General features: G+C 49.3%; 1 protein-coding gene across 1 annotated transcript in view; it reads right to left on the bottom strand.

The window, feature by feature from the left end:
• The window catches only part of FER1L5 (fer-1 like family member 5), a 57,975-nt gene that overhangs the window by 16,912 nt on the left and 22,457 nt on the right, over positions 1–18,606 (bottom strand). The window contains exons 18-24 of the mRNA XM_030828435.1: positions 17,542–17,670; positions 14,570–14,747; positions 3,539–3,663; positions 2,567–2,667; positions 1,896–2,073; positions 1,663–1,818; positions 73–204 (exon numbers count right to left, since the gene is read on the bottom strand). Coding sequence (XP_030684295.1) covers positions 73–204; positions 1,663–1,818; positions 1,896–2,073; positions 2,567–2,667; positions 3,539–3,663; positions 14,570–14,747; positions 17,542–17,670 — 999 coding nt within the window. The remainder of the gene's footprint in view (positions 1–72; positions 205–1,662; positions 1,819–1,895; positions 2,074–2,566; positions 2,668–3,538; positions 3,664–14,569; positions 14,748–17,541; positions 17,671–18,606) is intronic.

Below are 18,606 nucleotides of genomic sequence, written 5' to 3'. Positions count from 1 at the left end.
CTTCCCGACGAGGCCACCCCACCTCCACCCCCGCATGCCTGCCCTGGCCTTGGGCTGCCGCTCACCACTCACCATCTCGGCGTACACCGCCATGTCACCCTGGCGGAGCAGCTGCAGGTCCTTGCTGTCTGTGACATTGCCAAGCCACATGCAGACCCGGAGGTGAGCTGGGAGCACATCCTTCTGTCCTTCACCCTCTGGGTACTGAGCCAGAGGCCGATCGGTCCCACAGGGGCACTAAACACCCTGAACGCCACCCCAGCCACCCCGAGTGGGCTGTACCTTCCCCTTCCCCCCGAGCCCTGGAAGCAGGGCCTTCACTGAGCTGAGTGCTGGAGCTGTAAGTGAATGGCATGGAGTTCTGTTCTGCCCTTCCGAGTGGGGTGGCTCCACCCTGGGAGCCATGAAGCAGAGAGCCTGGGAGTGCCTCACAGAGGGAGTGGCAGGGACGTTGATAATGGGACTGATGGACATTCCTTGTGTGCTTGTTATGGGCCGGCACTGTGCCAGTTGCCCAGTGTGCATCGTAGGCCTGGATCCTCACACCCCACCATGAGGAGGGCACGGTGATTGGCAGGCCCATTCTACGGAGCAGCATGCTGAGGCCATGGTCAGGAGTTGGCCTAGGGCCACATAGAGCCAGGATTCATGTCTCAGGGGTTCTTGTGGGATGTGAAGGACTCTGGTGGGCATGAAAGGAGGCTTGCACGTTGGTGGAGAGGGCAAAGGGCAGGTACAGTTGGGGCCAAGAAAGCTCAGAGTGTCCTTACTGTTGAGCGTATGGGCCAGAGAGAATGGATGCAGGCACAGGGGCCAGGGGCCAGGCCGCAAGGTGGCACCTTCTCCAGGAGGCAGTGGGGAGCCAGGGAGTCTCTGAAGGGGGAGGGAGTGGCCCCCACATCCCCCCAGGGAGGATTAGAAGCAGGGAGGCCACTGTCACAGCCAGGGGTGGGGGTGGTGGTCAGGGTGTTTAGTCTTATTTATAGCTTGCATCTGATATGATGGGCTGGTGCCAAACCTTACAGACATTAAATATTTTGGAGATCACCCCATCACGGTGCAGGGAAGAGATGACAAGGGGCTGGACCAAGTGGCAGCCATGAGGATGACAGAGAAGGTGGATTTGTTTTCTGGTTTTGTTTTGTTTTTTTTTTTTTGAGACGGAGTCTCGCTCTGTCACCCAGGCTGGAGCAGTGTCACAGTCTCAGCTCACTGCAACCTCCGTCTCCCAGATTCAAGCGATTTTCCTGCCTCAGCCTCCCGTGTAGCTGGGATTACAGGCATGCACTACCATGCCTAGCTAATTTTTTTTGTATTTTTAGTGGAGACGGGGTTTCACCACGTTGGTCAGGCTGGGTCTCGAACTCCTGACCTCAGGTGATCCACCCGCCTTGGCCTCCCAAAGTGCTGGGATTACCTGTGAGCCACCACGCCCAGCGAGGAGGTGGATTTGGGGAACATTTAGGAGGTACATGGACTTGGCATCACCCAACACGCTGACAGCCACAGACCCCTCTCTTCCTCTGGGGACTGTTTCAACCCCATTCCACCTGGTTAAGGGACCAGGGAAACAGGCCCCATAAGGGCTGCCCTGCAAGCTCAGGGGCTCCTCTGGGGGCATTTCTCAGCCCTGTTCTCCGCTGAGGAGCCCCTGATTCCCACCTGTAGGAAGAGTGTCTGTATCTTCCCGCAGAGCCTGCCGGAGTGCAGAGCCCCTGCCGGGGAGAAGAGGACGGAGTGGGCAGGCACCTGTGCATAGGCCACTCGCTGCTCCTTGGCCACCAGCCAAATCATCACGTCAGGGAGGCCCATCTGGGGCTGCCGAGGCAGGAGAATGTCAGGCCCCGCGCAGCCGGCTCCCAGCCCTGCTCCAGGCCAGTGTGTGCAGCACCCACCTCAGGGAGCACGGCGTTGAGGCGGTACAGCCAGTCCTCCGCTGTGGCCACCATGTCCTTGGGCTTGGCTTGCTTGGCCTTTTGGGCCAGTTCCTGCAGGAGGAGGCTGCGGAGCTGCCACCTCTTCCTGTCCAGGCTGGTAGCTTTGGGCTGATAGGTCATGCAGGGCAGAGGGCGCCTGTGGCCAGGACAGGGTAGCAGGGGCTGGACCTCTCTACTGCCTCCCAGTGTCACCATTCCTGCCCTGCCTTAGGCCAGTGTGCCCCTCCTGGCCTCAAGATCCTGCCCCCATCTGCTGCTGGCCTGGCCTGGCCGGGGAGCCCTTCCTACGCTCCATAGGAAGCCTGCTCGCTGTGTGTCCAGCCCTGGGTTCTCATCCAGTCCTCTCCCACCCTCCCAGGGCCTGCAGGGAGGTGGGGCTATGTGGGCTTGTCTGGAGGAAGGGGACAGGCTGGCTTGGTAGGAGCCTCGGGTGTGGGTGTGGGGCAGCAGGGACCTGAATGGGAAGGGAGAAGCGACTCTTGGGGTTTCCTGCTGGGGAGAGGTCTGAGCAGTGCTCCTCCCCGAGGAGGGTGGGGGGAGGTAGGTGTTCAGGGCACTGCTCTGAGCCCCTAGGTCCAGATCTGGCTCAGCTCCAGGCCAGCTGTATCCCGGAGTGCCCCCATTCCTACTTGCAGTCCTCCGCCAGCTCCCTCAGCAGTTTCTCCCACTGGTAGAGGAGAGCTGGGTCCTTCCGATTCCGCGTGGATTTCAGGGTGTCCAGGTTGGCTTTCTGCCCAACAGGAGAGAAATGGTGAGAGAGCCCGCCTCAGCATGGAGCCCAGCTGGACAGGCCATAGGGCTGATTGGCCCAAGATGTTTTCAGCCATGACCTTGGGAACTTTGAGGGATAACCTGGTGATATCAGTTCAAGGTTGTCCACAACTCCGAGGCTAGGAACCCCCCACATCCTTCCTGCTACCCAACAGAAGAAACAGGTGGCAAGAAGCTGGGATGGGATAAGACTGGGAAGCACTGCAGAGCCCTGACCTCCACATAGGTGTGAGAAAGTCATGCCAGAGGTGCCAGCCCCAGGTGGGTCCCGAGAACTACACTCCCAACAGGCACCTGAGATCGTTTCTGATCTCACTCCTTCCAGCTTCTATGGTCTTATCTTCATGTCACCTCCATGCCTCCCCCCGATCCTGCCGAACTTCAGAAACCACCACATTGCCACGGCTTTGCACGTTATTCCCTTCTACCCCCACCCAGTCCCCAACAAAATCCTATGCATTCTTCAAAACCCTGCTGATGTGTCACCTCCTTTGTGCACACCTCCTCTGACTATCCACTCTTCCTCTCCTCTCCCCACCTTCTCTCTCTGACCCTATAGCATCTGGTACCCGCATCTCCATCATAGCCCTAGTTGCACTGCACAGTCACTGCCTGCATGTCTAACTTCCCTAGACAGTGAGGACAGGGGCTGTGTTTAATCATCTTTGTGTCTTCAGTGCCTAGCCCTGCTTCTGGCATGTTCTTCTCAACAGTGTGGAATGAATGCATGAATGAGCTGTGTGACCAGTTTCCTGCCACTGTGATGCAGTTTCCCAAGTCTCCCAGCCACACTCTGAACCCTTCCCAGCATCGGCTCTTGCACCACTCACCAGGCGGTCCCGAGTGAAGTGGAGGAGGTTGAGGCAGTTCATGCGGAAGCTGACGTCCTCCCAGTTGGAGGTCACGGCCACGACAGGCTTGGTGTTGTACCAGGGCACATAATGGTAGATGTTCCCTGAAACACAGAGACACATGGAGGGATGGGGTGTCTGGGGGATTCTGGGAGGTCTCTTCTCACTGTGTTCCCTCCGAGGACCTCTCTGGACCACTTCACCCTCAAAGATGCGACCTGCTAACAATGCTAACTGGAGCCCTCCAGCTGGGAGGCTGGGCTGGGGCCCAACTGAGAATGTGAGAATGTGTGCACTTTGACCCTTCATTGTCACATGGTCTTCCAGAGTCCCCAGTTTACAGTGGGAAAATCCAGGCTAGCAATGGGAAGCAGTTTCCCTGAGGTGGCACAGCCAGGCGGTCATAACGCAGGTGCCTAGCTCCAGAGCCCTGGGTTTTGAACCTCAAGCGAGATGCCAGGGGTGGGGGAACAGGGCACGCCTCTGGGTGGGACGGGGGCAGGGGGAGCAAGTGTAGATAAACACCACTGATGGGTACCACAGACTGGGTTCCCTCGCCATGTTCCTTATTGAAAGGTGGACGCGAAACCAAACGTAAAAGATTCTGAACCGCACTGCTGCCGAGTCAGCCTTAGAGGCAGAAATCCATAGAAAACGAACACTTAACATGCCGAAAATCTGTGAGGCAGGCAGAAGCCAACGCTGGCTTTTGTTCTCCAAATTTCTGGAAAGTTCTTGGAGAACTTGTGCTTTTCTTTGGCAACTATGGGAGGAACGGGGGGCAGAAGAGAAAGCCTAGGGCTGACCAGGGTGGGTAGTCTAACAGGGACCCATGTGCTACAGACTGGCTGTGTCCCCCCCGGGAAAGGTGTACTCAAGTCCCAAACCCCAGGACATTAGCATGTGGCCTTATTTGGGGGGTGGGGGGCTTTGCAGATGTAATGTGTTAGGATGAGGTCCTACTGGAGCAGGGTGGGCCCTTAATGACTGAGGTCCTTATAAGAAGGGAGACAGAGAGATGGCAGTTGAGTGAGGACAGACACAGGGAGACACCGTGTGAGAGCGGAGGCAGAGACTGGCAGGATGCAGCTGCGAGCCCAGGAACACCAAGGACCACAGCAACCGCCAGAAGCCAGGAGGGAGCTATGGCCAGATTCTCCCTCAGAGCCCTCGGCAGGGATCAACACTGACACCCTAACTTTGAAATTCTGGCCTCCAGACGTGTGAAAGAATGAGTTTCTGTTGTCTAAATCCACCTGGCTTGTAGTACCTTGTTACGGCAGTCATACACCATGCAGAGCACGAACTCCAAACCCTAAGCCGTTGGGGCCGGGGAATGAGAACTGACCCATCACACAGGAGGGGACAGTGGGGAAGCTTGCCTGTCTCCAGTGTGGCTCTCTGGGTGGAGGGGAAGAAAATCTTCCCCAAAATTTGCAGCAAGTGGGGCCTCATGGACGTTGGCATTCGGTGCTCATGTTATCTGTGCAGCCTGAAGAGTGTCCAACAAAAAATTTAATTTAAAATGGTTTCAAGTAGTTTGTTACCAGCCTGGGTAACAGAGCGAGACCCTGTCTCTAATTAGCCAACCATGGTGGCTCATACCTGTAGTCCTAGCCACCCAGGAGGCTGGGGTGGGCTTGAGCCCAGGAGTTTGAGGCTACAATGAGCCGTGATCATGCCACTGCACTGCAGCCTGGGTGACAGAGTGAGACCGTGTCTCAACCAATCAATAAAACAAAGTGGTCATAAATAAACAAATAAAAATAAAGTGGTCCCCGCTTGGCAGCGTCCCAGGTAACTGGAATAAGCAAGCCAATCCTCTCTGGAGAATGAAACTTTAGCCAGACCTCAGAGAATGCCCACAAAGTTCCAAGAAAGTGAGCAGCTGAGAACCAGTGTACATACTCCTAACCCATCAACTCCACTCCTAGGTATACACCCAAGAGAAGGGCATATACAGCATCATTGAGACACATGGAGAAAAATGTTCATAGCGGCTCTCATCATAATAGCCAAAAGTTGGAAACAGCCAAAATATCTCTCAAAAAATCTCTTGGCCGGGTGCGGTGGCTCATGCCTGTAATCCCAGCACTTTGGGAGGCTAAGGCGGGGGGATCACCTGAGGTCTGGAGTTTGAGACCAGCCTGGCCAACATGGTGAAACTCTGTCTCTACTAAAAATATAAAAAAAGAATTACCTGAATGTGGTGGTGGGCAGCTGTAATCCCAGCTACCTGGGAGGCTGAGGCAGGAGAATCACTTGAACTCAAGAGGCGCAGGTTGCAGTGAGCCAAGATTGAGCCACTGCACTCCAGCCTGGGCAACAGAGCCAGACTCCATCTCGAAAACAACAACAAAAAAGGGCCAGGCACGGTGGCTCACACCTGTAATCCCAGCACTTTGGGAGGCTGAGGTGGGCAGATTACCTGAGGTTAGGAGTTCAAGACCAGCCTGGCCAACATGGTGAAACCCTATCTCTATTAAAAATATGAAAATTAGCCAGGAGTGGTGGTGTGTGCCTGTAATCCCAGCTACTTTGGAAGCTGAGGCAGAAGAATTGCTTGAACCCGAGAGGCGGTGCAGTGAACCGAGATAACGCCACTGCACTCCAGCCTGGGCAACAGAGTGAGACTCCTTCTCAAATAAATAAATAAATATATAAATAAAATAAATAATCTCTCAAAAATCTCTCAGTAGTAGAAAAGATAAATAAATTATGGTACGTTCACACAATAGAATAATACACAGCAGTCAGTGAATGAGCTATGACTATACCCTATGTCATCTGGATCTGTGAACACACTGCACAAACAGAACAGTGAGCAAAAGAAACCAGATACAAAAGAATACACATGATATGATTTTTTATATAATAATAATAATTATTATTTTTTAAAGAGGCAGGGCACGGCGGCTCACGCCTGCAGTCCCAGTGCTTTGGGAGGCTGAGGCCAGGAGTTCAGGGCTGCAGTGAACTATGGTCATGCCATGGAGGTGAGGAGTGGCTGTGGTTGAGCAAAGTGTTTCGAGCTGCATTTATGCGTGCTTGATACTTGCTCCTTTTGATCCGAATGATCTAGAGGGCCTTGGTGGGGTGGGGTGGGCACAGGGGCCTCTGGAGTGCTCCCGCTCCATGATCTGAGTGCTATTACAAGGGCATGTTTGCTTTGTGATAATTCACTGAGCTTGACACTTTGGTTTGTGTACTTTTCCATAGGTATGTTCTACCTGAACTGAAAGTAAGAAATTAAAAAATAGTGGGGCAAAACACCGAAAATCAGTATGTAAAATACAGTGTGTCAAACATGGAAAATGCTAAGAAGAAAAGTGGGGAAGGGAAAAAGGGAGATGCCGAGTAATTTAAACAGAATGGTCACCTACAGACTTTCTACGAAGATCTAGAAGAAATCATCTAGAATGCAGCCCAGAGAGAGGACAAGATGAAAAATATGGAAGAGATTTAAAAATGTGAAGGACGGAATGAGAAGGTCCACAGAGGACAGAGTGAGTTCTGGAAGGAGATACAGTGGGGAAGAGGTAATTTTCAAAGGGAAAATATAATTTTCCGGGATTTTTGTAAGACACCAGTTTCAGACCCTGGCCTTTGAGTGAAAGACTTGAATGATAAATAAGCAGAGATGCGTGCCTGGGGCTCTCAGTGTGAGGATACACAACAGCAATTTTCCTCTCCTACTCTTGGAGAACTTACAAAAGCAACAAGGAGAAGGAAAATAACTCAATTTTCATCAAACCAAGGAGACAGATATAATCTGCAGACTCAAAATACACGTAAGGACTGCCAAAAGCAACTGTGACCACCACCGAGGCCAAGGGGTGAAGCGCAGCAGCAGCAGCCACCTGCGGGATGCGACTAGCCAGACAGACAGCGGGAAGCATGCTGAGAAGGGGCAGATTGCAGAAAGTGCCAGCAAAAACACACTCCCTGAAGGAGCTCAGGACACACATGGGGCAATGTGAACCGGAAACTTCAGAAAACAAGTAGAAGAGAAAACAAAAACAGAGATGGGAAGGTAACATAAGTAGTCCACGGGCGATTAGACGCTGCAGACAATTCAGTGAGGGGCATGGATATAAGGATAGAAATAAGAAAAGTAACCGAAATGAAATGGAAAGAATAGGTCAAAAAAGGATCAGGGAGAAAATGAGAGATACAGATAAAACCAAGGAGAATCACTAAACCCATAAATGGAGCCTCTGATGTAGAAAATTAAACAATGGAACAGAGTAAGTATTTTAACATGTAACCTAGGAAAACACATGAGGAAAGGATGGTCTTTTTAACAAATGGTGCTTGAACAACTGGATATTCACATGCAAATTAATTCAAAATGAATCATACAGATAAGTGTAAGAAGTAAAACCGTAAAAACTACAGGTGTGGCCGGGCGCGGTGGCTCATGCCTGTAATCCCAGCACTTTGGGAGACCGAGGCAGGTGGATCACAAGGTCACGAGATCGAGACCAGCCTGACCAACATGGTGAAACTCCATCTCTACTAAAAATAGAAAAACTAGCTGGGCGTGGTGGCACGCGCCTGTAATCCCAGCTACTCGGCAGGCTGAGGCAGGAGAATTGCTTGAATCTGGGAAGCAGAGGTTGCAGTGAGCCAAGATCACGCCACTGCACTCCAGCCTGGTGATGGAGCGAGACTCCATCTCGAAAAAAAAAAACAAAAAAACAAAACAAAACAAAAAAACTATAGGTGTGTGTCACCATGCCCAGCTAATTTTTTTAAAAATTTCTGTAGGATCTCACTATGTTGCCCAGGCTGGTCTTGAAGTCCTGGGCTCAAGTGATCTGCCTCAGCCTCCCAAAGTGCTGGGATTACAGGTGTGAGCCACCACACCCAGCCAAAACTAGAAAATTTAGAAGAAAAAATAGGAGAAAAATCTTCACAATCATGAGTTAACCAAAGAGTTCTTAGATATAACACCATAAAAGAAAAAATAAATTGGATTTTATCAAATTAAAAATGTTGGCACTTCAAAAGACACTACTAAGAAAATGAAAAGACAAGCCACAGACTGTTTGCGAATGACATATCTGGTACAGGACTTGTATTCAGAATATATAATGAATTCTTACAACTCAATAATAAGAGAAACAACCCACTTTAAAAACAGGCAACACATTTGAATACAAATATCACTAAAGAAGATAAATGAATGGTTAATGAGCATATGAAAAGATGTGGCCAGGCACAGTGGCTCATGCCCATAATCCCAGCACTTCGGGAGGCCAAGGTGGAGGAATTGCTTGAGCCCAGGAGTTCAAGAACAGCCTGGACAAAATGGAGAAACTCTACTAAAAATACAAAAATTAGCCAGGTGTGGTGGTGCGCGCCTGTAGTCCCAGCTACTTGGGATTCAGGTGGGAGGATCACCTGAGCCCTGGAAGCAGAGGTTGCCATAAGCCGTGATCGCACCACTGCACTCCATCTTGGGTGTCAGAGCGAGACCCTGTCTCAAAGAATAGAAAATAAAAATAGGCCGAGTGCAGTGGCTCACACCTGTAATCCCAGCACTTTGGGATGCCGAGGTGGGTGGATCGCTTGAGCCCAGGAGTTTTGAGACCAGCCTGGGCAACATGGTGAAACCTTGTCTCTATGAAAAACACAAAAACTAGCCGGGCGTGGTGGCACATGCCTGTAGTCCCAGCCACTTGGTGGGGCTGAGGAAAGAGAATTGCTGGAACCCGGGGGGCGGGCAGAGGTTGCAGTGAGCTGGGATTGCCCCACTGCACTCCAGCCTGGGTGTCAGAGCAAGATTCGGTCTCAAAAAAAAAATCAATAAATAATAAAAATTTAAAAAAAAAGAAAAGATGCTCAGTGTCATTACATGAAATGCAGATTGAAACAACGATGAGGTACCACTGTGTGCCTACTATAATAAATAAAGACAGATAATAAATGAGAAACTGAAATCATCTTACATTGCTAGGAGAATATAAAATGGTGTGGCCACTTTAGAAAAGCTTGGCAGTTTCTTAAAAAGCCATTCCACTTAAAGACTTGTATACGAATGTTCACAGCAGCTTTATTCTTTTGTTTGTTTGTTTGTTTTTTGAGACGGAGTTTCGCTCTTGTTGCCTAGGCTGGAGTGCAATGGTGTGATCTCAGCTCACTGCAACCTCCCCATCCTGGGTTCAAGCAATTCTCCTGCCTCAGCCTCCCAAGTAGCTGGAATTACAAGCATGCGCCACCATGCCTAATTTTGTATTTTTAGTAGAGATGGAGTTTCTCCATGTTGATCAGGCTGGTCTCGAACTCCTGACCTCAGGTGATCTGCCCGCCTCGGCCTCCCGAAGTGCTGGGATTACAGGAGTGAGCCACCGTGCCTGGCCAGCTTTATTCTTAATAGCTAAGAAGTGGGAACAATGCCCATCAACTGATGAATGGATTAACAAATGATGGATGGTACATCCATATGATGGAATACTATTTGTCAATGAAAAGGAATGGAGTACTGATACATGCCGCATCATGGATAAACCTGGAAAACATTGTGCCAAGTGAAGGAAGCCAGATGCAAAAGATGACATATTGTATAATTTCATTTATATGAAATATCCAGGAAAAGTAAATATGCAGAGACAAAAGTAGATTAGTAGTTGTGTGGACCTGGGGGTGGGAACAGGGGAGTGACTACAAAACAAGAGAATCCTGTGGTACGTAAATTACATCATTAAATAAATTACTAACAAAATAAGATTTTACTCATCAACATAGATGCAAAAGCCTCAACAAAATTTTAGCAAGCCAATTCCAGAATGTATAACAAAGATACGACGGGAATGGTGGCTCACACCTGTAATCCCAGCACTTTAGGAAGCTGAGGCAAGTGGATGACCTGAGGTCAGGAGTTCGAGACCAGCCTGGCCAACATGGAGAAACCCCATCTCTACTAAAAATACAAAAATTAGCTGGGTGTGGTGGCACACTCCTGTAATCCCAGCTACTGGGGAGGCTGAGGCAGGAGCATCACTTGAACCTGGGAACCCAAGAGGCAGACCACTGCACTCCAGCTTGGGCAACAGAATGGGCAACAGAATGAGACTCTGTCCCAAAAATATTTAAAAAAAGGTATAACAAAGATAATGTAAGGTATCAATGCAATTATACTGTAATTAATTGCATGGTATATTACATATAATAAAACAATTATTTCTGTGAGGTGGCATATTATTAACTCAAAGTAGACTATGATGCGTTAAGGGTCAATATTGTAATTCCTTGAGCAACCACTAAAACTAATCCAAAGATACATATTGTCAATAGATAGAATGCAATACTAAAAACAAAACAAAAAATACCTGATGAAAACAAAAGAACATGGGAAATTCCAGTGGCCTTTTTTGTAGAAATTGTTGAGCTTATGCTAAAATAGGAAAATGGGAAGTAACCCATTTTCAACCAAAGTCCAACCCAAAGACTTGTACAATAGCCAAAATTATTTTGTAAAAGAACAACTAGGCCGGGCCCGGTGGCTCACGCCTGTAATCCCAGCACTTTGGGAGGATGAGGCGGGCAGATCACCTGAGGTCGGGCGTTCGAGACCAGCCTGATCAACATGGAGAAACTCCATCTCTACTAAAAATACAAAATTAGGCATGGTGGCGCATGCCTGTAATCCCAGCTACTTGGGAGGCTGAGGCAGGAGAATCGCTTGAACCCAGGAGGCGGAGGTTGTGGTGGATAAGGATAGGCAAATAGATCAATATGGTTAACTGATTTTCAACAAAGGTGGCAAAGTAATTCAATGTGGGACTGAATAGTCTCTCAGGCAAATGGTGCTCAACTGGTTATCTGTATAGAGAAAAATAATAATCTAAATTCCTCCCTCATATCATATGCAAAAATTAAGTCAAACTGGATCATAAACCCAAACAAAAAAGATAAAACGATAAAGCTTGTAGAATGAAACAGAGGAGACAATTTTCATGATCTTGAGACAGATATTTCTTAGACCACATAATGTACTAACTATAAAATTAAAGATAAACAACAGGGCTGGGCGCGGTGGCTCACGCCTGTAATACCAGCACTTTGGGAGGCCAAAGGGGGTGGACTGCTTGAGCTCGGGAGTTTGAGACCAGCCTGGGCAACATGGTGAAATCCCATCTCTATGAAAAATTAGCTAGGTGTGGTGGTGCTAGCCTGGGCCACATGGTGAGACCCTGTCTCCATAAACAATTTTAAAAATAGGCTGGGCACAGTGTCTCAGGCCTGTAATCCTGGCACTTTGGGAGGCCCAGGCGGGCAGATCACTTGAGGTCAGGAGTTCAAGGCCAGCCTGGCCAACGTGGCAAAACCCCATCTCTACTAAAAATACAAAAATTAGCCGGGCGTGATGGCAGGCACCTGTAATCCCAGCTACTTGGGAGGCTGAGGCAGGAGAATCGCTTGAACCTGGGAGGTGGAGGTTGCAGTGAGCTGAGATTGCACCATTGCACTCCCTCCTGGACAACAGAGCAAGATTCCATCTCAAAAAAAATTAATTTTTTTTTAAAAAAGGCTGGGCAATATCAAATACTGGTGAGAATGTAGAGTAATAGGAATTCTCATACCATGCTGAGGAGAGTGTAATTTGGTATAATCACTTTTGCTTTGAGTTTCTTTTCCACTCCTAGGTATACAATTTAGAGGAAGTCTTGCACTTGTAACCAGGAGACATGCACAAGAATGTTTATAACAAAATTATTATAATAGCAAAAAAAGATACAACCTAAATGCCTACATATACCACACACTTTGTGGTATAAGCACACAGTGCAATTTATGCAGAAGTGAAAATGAACTGCAGTACACATACCCACGTACAAAGTTTAACGTTGAGCAGAAGATTTTTAAGACAGATGAATACAGACCGAAAGAGTCCATTTATGTAAAATATAAAAACAGTATCATGTTTAGGATTTCATTCATAGGTGAAGAATTAAAAAGAAAAGCAAGAAGGTGATTAATACAAGAGTCAGGGTCATGGTTACTTCTTGGGTGAAGGAATCTGGGAAGAGCAAACAGGGACCCTTTCTAAGATGCTGATAGTTTTCTATATTTTAAGCTGGGTGGTGAGTTCATAGGTACTCATTTTATTATTTTTTTTTTAGTTTTTGGTTAAACATGGTCTCACTCTGTCACCCAGGCTGGAGTGCAGTGGTGCGATCTTGGCTCACTGCAACCTCCACCTCCCAGGCTCAGGTGATCCTCCCACCTCGGCTTCCCTCATTTTATTATTCTTCTTTAAACTATACATACGCATTTCATATGCTTTTTTTCCTATTTCATAATACAAAAATCAAGTAGACATGCTAAGTGAAAGCCATTCACAAAGAACCACATATTATATGTTCCATATATGATATGTATGGAATAGGAACATCTACAATCACAGAAAGTAGATGGCTGGGTGCGGTCGCTCATGCCTGTAATCCCAGCACTTTGGGAGACCAAGGTGGGTGGATCACCTGAGGTCGGGAGATCGAGACCATCCTGGCTAACATGATGAAATCCCGTCTCTACTAAAAATACAAAAGATTAGCCAGGCGTGGTGACACATGCCTGTAGTCCCAGCTACTCGGGAGGCTGGGGCAGGAGAATCGCTTGAACCCGGGAGGCGGAGGTTGCAGTGAGCCAAGATCACACCACTGCACTCCAGTCTGGGCAACAGAGAGACACTCTGTCTCAAAACAAAACAAAACAAAAAAACAAAAAGAAAGATTAGTGGTTGCCTATAGGGCTGGGGAGGTGGGAGATAAACGGGGGGTGACTGCCAATGGGCATAGGGTTCTTTTTCCGGATGAGGAAATGTTCTAAAATTGATTGTGGTGATGGTTGTACGATTCTGTGAATATATGAAAAAACTATTGTGCAAACTTAAATGGGCGAATTGTATGGCTTGTGAATTATATCTCAATAAAGCTTTTTTAAAAGACAGTTAGGGAAGTGGGTTGCCCAGAAACGCTCAGAATGGGTGATGAGATGGTAAAGATGAAAAAGATGAAAGTGAGACGGCAGTGCTCTGCAGCAGTGGTTCTCAAACTGGAGCATGCACCCCAGTCACCTGGAGGGCTTGATAAAACACAGACTGTGGGGCCTCTTCCCCAGGTTATTGGATTCTCTAGGGCTAGTGTGGGGTCAAGAATCTGCATTTCTAACAAGTTTCCAGGTGATGCGGATGCTGCTGGCCCAGGGCTTGCTCTCTGAGAGCCGCTGCTCTACAGTGCCTAACATAGGTGTGCAATAAGTATATATTGGATGAGTGAATGAATGGCTGGAGGGGTAGTTGGTTGGATGTTGGGGTAAGTGGGTGGGTGGGAGTTGAGTGGCTGAATGGATGGATAAAAAATAGATGGATGCGGCCAGGCACGGTGGCTCACGCCTGTAATCCCAGCACTTTGGGAGGCAGAGGCGGGCGAATCACGAGGTCAGGAGATCGAGACCATCCTGGCTAACACAGTGAAACCCCGTCTCTACTAAAAATACAAAAAATTAGCCGGGCATCGTGGTGGGCGCCTGTAGTTGCAGCTACTCGGGAGGCTGAGGCAGGAGAATGGCCTGAACCCGGGAGGCGGAGCTTGCAGTGAGCCCAGATTGTGCCACTGCACTCTAGCCTGGGCAACAGAGCGACACTCTGTCTCAAAAAAAAAAAAAAAAAAAAAACAGATGGATGCATGAATTGGTGGGTGGAGGATGGATGGATGAGAGGTGTTTCAGAGTAGGGGAAAAGATGGGGTTGGTGAAGTTGTAGTGTGGAAAGCAGTGTAGAGAAGGACTTCATGTCAAGACCTAGTTTCGACTCTTGGGTTCACCACCTGCTAGCTATTCAGTTTGGCAAATGACTTCACCTCTCTGAACCTCATTTTTTCATGTGTGAAATATAGGTAAATAATGCCTATGAATCTTCCATGAGCTAACACCCCTGAGAGAGCCTAGCACAGGGCCTGGCATGCAGTGGCTGCTCTCTACTCTTTGCCTGAATCTGACAATTACCATCATATATCACTGGGCTGTACTGCGTGCTTGAGACTAGAGGCTTGTAATTCAGGTCCATCTTGTTCCCATAGTGACCAATGCTGACCTCGAAATGGATCAGGTCTTCAAAGTTGGGCATCATGGTACAGGAGAGGAAGATGACGCACAGCCCATACTTTTGGCGGTTCTGGTGCTTCTAAAACAATAAGCGCCCCCACCCCCCATCCCCAGTACATAAGCCAAGGGTTATATTGACGGGCGGGGAGGCAAGGATGAGGTACTTTTTCTTTTAAAGCCATCTTCCCTTCTCTCCCTCTCAAAGGCCGTCAGAGGCTCCCTCGCACCTGGCTGATCCAGGGCAGTTCCTCTAGGACTTCCATCACCTGGCCCCTCCACCCAGCCAGCTGTGGCTCCCTCCCTTCCTGAAATCAGGTGGCTGGGGAGGGGGGTGGCCTCCTCCCTTGTTAGGGTAGGCTCTCAGTTGGGCCACCCCATCCCCATTCCAAGTAGAGATGCTTCCTCCTTTTTGCCTAAACCCTTTCTCTCAGAAGACACAATGTGGATAGGGGTGTAGGGCTGAGGTTTTACAGACACACACACATACTCCCAGAAAGGTTGAACCTTCCCACTTCCTGCTCCAGCTGCCCACTATCCCCCCAAATTCGGCTGTTCTCACCAAGTGCTTGCTTGGGCTTCCTGTCCATTGTATCAGCCCCTCGTTTCCGTTGCCAACCTCTGCCCCATTCTTGCATTCCCCCAGTCTGTTCACTAGCTCAGGTTTCCCCTATTGAAAAAAAATAACTTTCCCTCTCCCATCTGAACCCCTATTTAGCTACCACCTGTTCTCATTTCCTTTCACGTTTAAAAAATTTACTTTTGAGGCCGGGCGTGGTGGCTCACGCCTGTAATCCCAACACTTTGGGAGGCTGAGGCAGGTGGATCACGAGGTCAAGAGATCGAGACCATCCTGGCCAATGTGGCGAAACCCCATCTCTACTAAAAATACAAAATTAGCCGGGTGTGGTGGTGGATGCCTATAATCCCAGATACTCAGAAGGCTGAGGCAAGAGAATTGCTTGAACCCAGGAGGTGGAGGTTGTGGTGAGCTGAGATTGCCTCATTGCACTCTAGCCTGGGCAACAAGAGCGAAACTCCATCTCAAAAAAAAAAAAAAAAAATTTACTTTTTTTTTTTTAGAGATGTGGTTTCACTATGTTACCCAGGCTGGTCTCAAACTCCTGGGGCTCAAGTAATCCTCCTATCTCAGCCTCCCACGCCCTGCTTTTCAATCAGGTTTCTTAGAAGGTTTGTCTCTGTGCACTGGCTCCTACCTCTCCCTCCCATCTATGGCAGCCCAGCTTCTCTCCTGACCCAAGGCTACTGACATCTTCCTAATAACCAGCAGATATCTCTCAGTCCTCGCCCTTTCTCTCTGCCACATTCGAGATTGCTGGTCACTCCTTTCTGCAAATCTCCACTCCTGAGTCTGCCTCTGCAGGCTCCTGTCCAACCTCTTCTGCAAATCCCTTCTCTTTCACCCGCCTCTTAGACTGTGGCATCCTCATAGCCTTTCATTCCACCTACTCTCCTTGGGCAATTTCTTCCACTACCACAGGTTCAAACCTTGGTGTGTTGATGTCACATCCCTGTGTCTAGCAGGCTCCAAAGCTGGTCTATGTGGATGTCTCACATCACATGTCAGAGATGGGTTTCATCATTTCCCTCATACCTGCTCCTTCTTTAGAGAGCCCACCTTGGTGCATCGCACCCCTGACTACCTCGTCACCCATGGCAGAAAATGGGCCTCAGTTAGCGGAGTCAGCCTCACTTCTTACGTTCTGTTGGTCACTGGCTCTGGCCATTCTGTTTCCAAAGGGTCTCTGAAACCTACCCACCTCATCTCTAGCTCTCTGCCAACAAGGCTGTATTCCTGTTTCTCTTGACTGGGTGACCCCAACTTACTCTCCTCCAGTCTATTGTTACTGCTCCTCCTGCCCCTTGCTGCCTCAGTAAGTAGCCCTCCCCATATCCCTTAGAGTGTTTTACAAAGCCCTGAGAAACTAGGTCATGAATTAACACAATTTCTCCTTAACCATATCAGGGATTCCTTTTTTTTTTTTTCTTTTTTGAGATGGAGTCTTGCTCTGTCACCCAGGCTGGAGTGCAGTGGCATGATCCTGGTTCACTGCAACCTCCACCTCCTGGGTTCAAGAAATCCTCCTGCCTCAGCCTCCCAAGTAGCTGGGACTACAGGTGCAAGCCACCATGCCTGGGTAATTTTTGTATTTTTTTGGTAGAGATGAGGTTTCGCCATATTGGCCAGGCTGGTCTTGAACTCCTGACCCCAAGTGATCCGCCCGCCTGAGCCTCCCAAAGTGCTGGGATTACAGGTGTGAGCCATCGCGCTCAGCCCAGATTAGGCATTTCTTTTCTTTTTTTTTTTTTTTTTCAGACAGAGTCTTGCTTTGTTGCCCAGCCTGGAGTGCAGTGGCACAATCTCTGCCCACTGCAAACTCCGCCTCCCAGGTTCAAGTGATTCTCCTGCCTCAGCCTCCCTAGTAGCTGGGACTACAGGCATGCACCACCATGCCCAGCTAAATTTTTTTATTTTTTTTATTTTTAGTAGAGACAGAGTTTCACCATGTTGCCCAGGCTGGTCTCAAACTCCTGGACTCAAGTGATCCTCCCTCCTCGGTCTCCCAAAGTGCTGGGATTACAGGTATGAGCCACAGCACCTTGCCCAGATTAGGCATTTCTTAAAACTGAAACCTTATCTTTTCCATCAGGGTCCCCCAACCACCGGGATTTGGTGCAGCATGAAGCCACTAGCAGGGGCTTAGTAAATAATCAGGCTGATTGATCAAGCATCCTTACACACTCAACAGCCAGTGGCCAGGGCCTCTTTACACGATCAGAAACTGGGATCCACAGTAGATCCGGGGCAGACAGGGCTCTTGTTTTTCCCTGGTTTACCTGTTTTCCGCAGTTACCTCTATCCTGGTCACTTCATGGGAGAGATCCTTTATCGTGGAGTCTTGATAGGACTTGATTTGGGTGATTAACTCCAGGAAGACTCGGCCTCGATAAGCTAAACCATCCCTAACAGAGTCGGGAATACACTAGGGCAAGTGAGAGGAAAAGGGAGAAAAGGGGTGAGAAAAAAAGAACAGGCCAATCTCCTTTGAAACCCCTGAGGCAAAGACAAGGTTGTCCAGTCACTGCCTGCCCGGGGCTTACTCCAACCACAATCCCGGAGAAGAATTCCAGACACCTCCACGCCGGGAAACCTCTGGGCATTGAGCCCTCTTCTGTACCCTGGGAACCTGCCTGCCCCATGGAGGACCGTGCTCCCACAATGCTTCAGGCTGGGTGGTAACTGTGATTACCACTGAGTTTGTGCTACCCGCCTGGCCAATCAGAGCCTGCCCCGCCTCCTTGGCAACAGTGATCCAAGGGGAGCACACATGACCTAAGGAGGCCAATTAGAATGCTTCCCTGGCCTTCCCTGCTAGAGGCTGTGTGGTGAGGTTCCCAGCCCGGAAACCTGACTGAGGCAGGAGGGAATAAGGTGGGAGGGAAGGAGAGTGAGGGCCTCCTAGTGGCCTTGAGGACCAATGCCTGTGGTTCTTCCTCAGCATCCTTTCCTGCCTCATTCCTTCCCAGGGCCTCTGCACAGTCAGAAACTGGGATCCACAGTAGATCCGGGCGGACAGGGCTCTTGTTTTTCCCCGGGTTCAAGCCAGTTCGAGTTGGGTTTCTGGCATTTACCACCATTCCTAAATAACCTCATGCTTCCTCACACTTGCCTGTGCTGTGTCCTCCGTCCTTCGCACCCTTCCCACCTGCTGAAAATCTTACCGTGGTCTCCTCTCAAAGCCCCTTCCTCAGGGAAAGCCCAGAGCTTCCGCCTGCCCCTTTCTCGTGCCCCCACGCCTGTCCCACATGCACGTGGCTGCTCATGGACAGGCTTCACGTCCTCCACAAGACCCCGAGGGACAGAAACCAGGGCCGGGGCCTCGGGGCACGTCCCAGGCCCTACTGCTTTACATGGGGAA

This window comes from Nomascus leucogenys, chromosome 14 (genome assembly GCF_006542625.1).
Source record: "Nomascus leucogenys isolate Asia chromosome 14, Asia_NLE_v1, whole genome shotgun sequence".
In the NCBI taxonomy this organism is placed as follows: Eukaryota; Metazoa; Chordata; class Mammalia; order Primates; family Hylobatidae; genus Nomascus; species Nomascus leucogenys.
The sequence above is the reverse complement of the archived record's forward strand: the minus strand, read 5'-3'. Positions and strand labels throughout refer to the sequence as shown.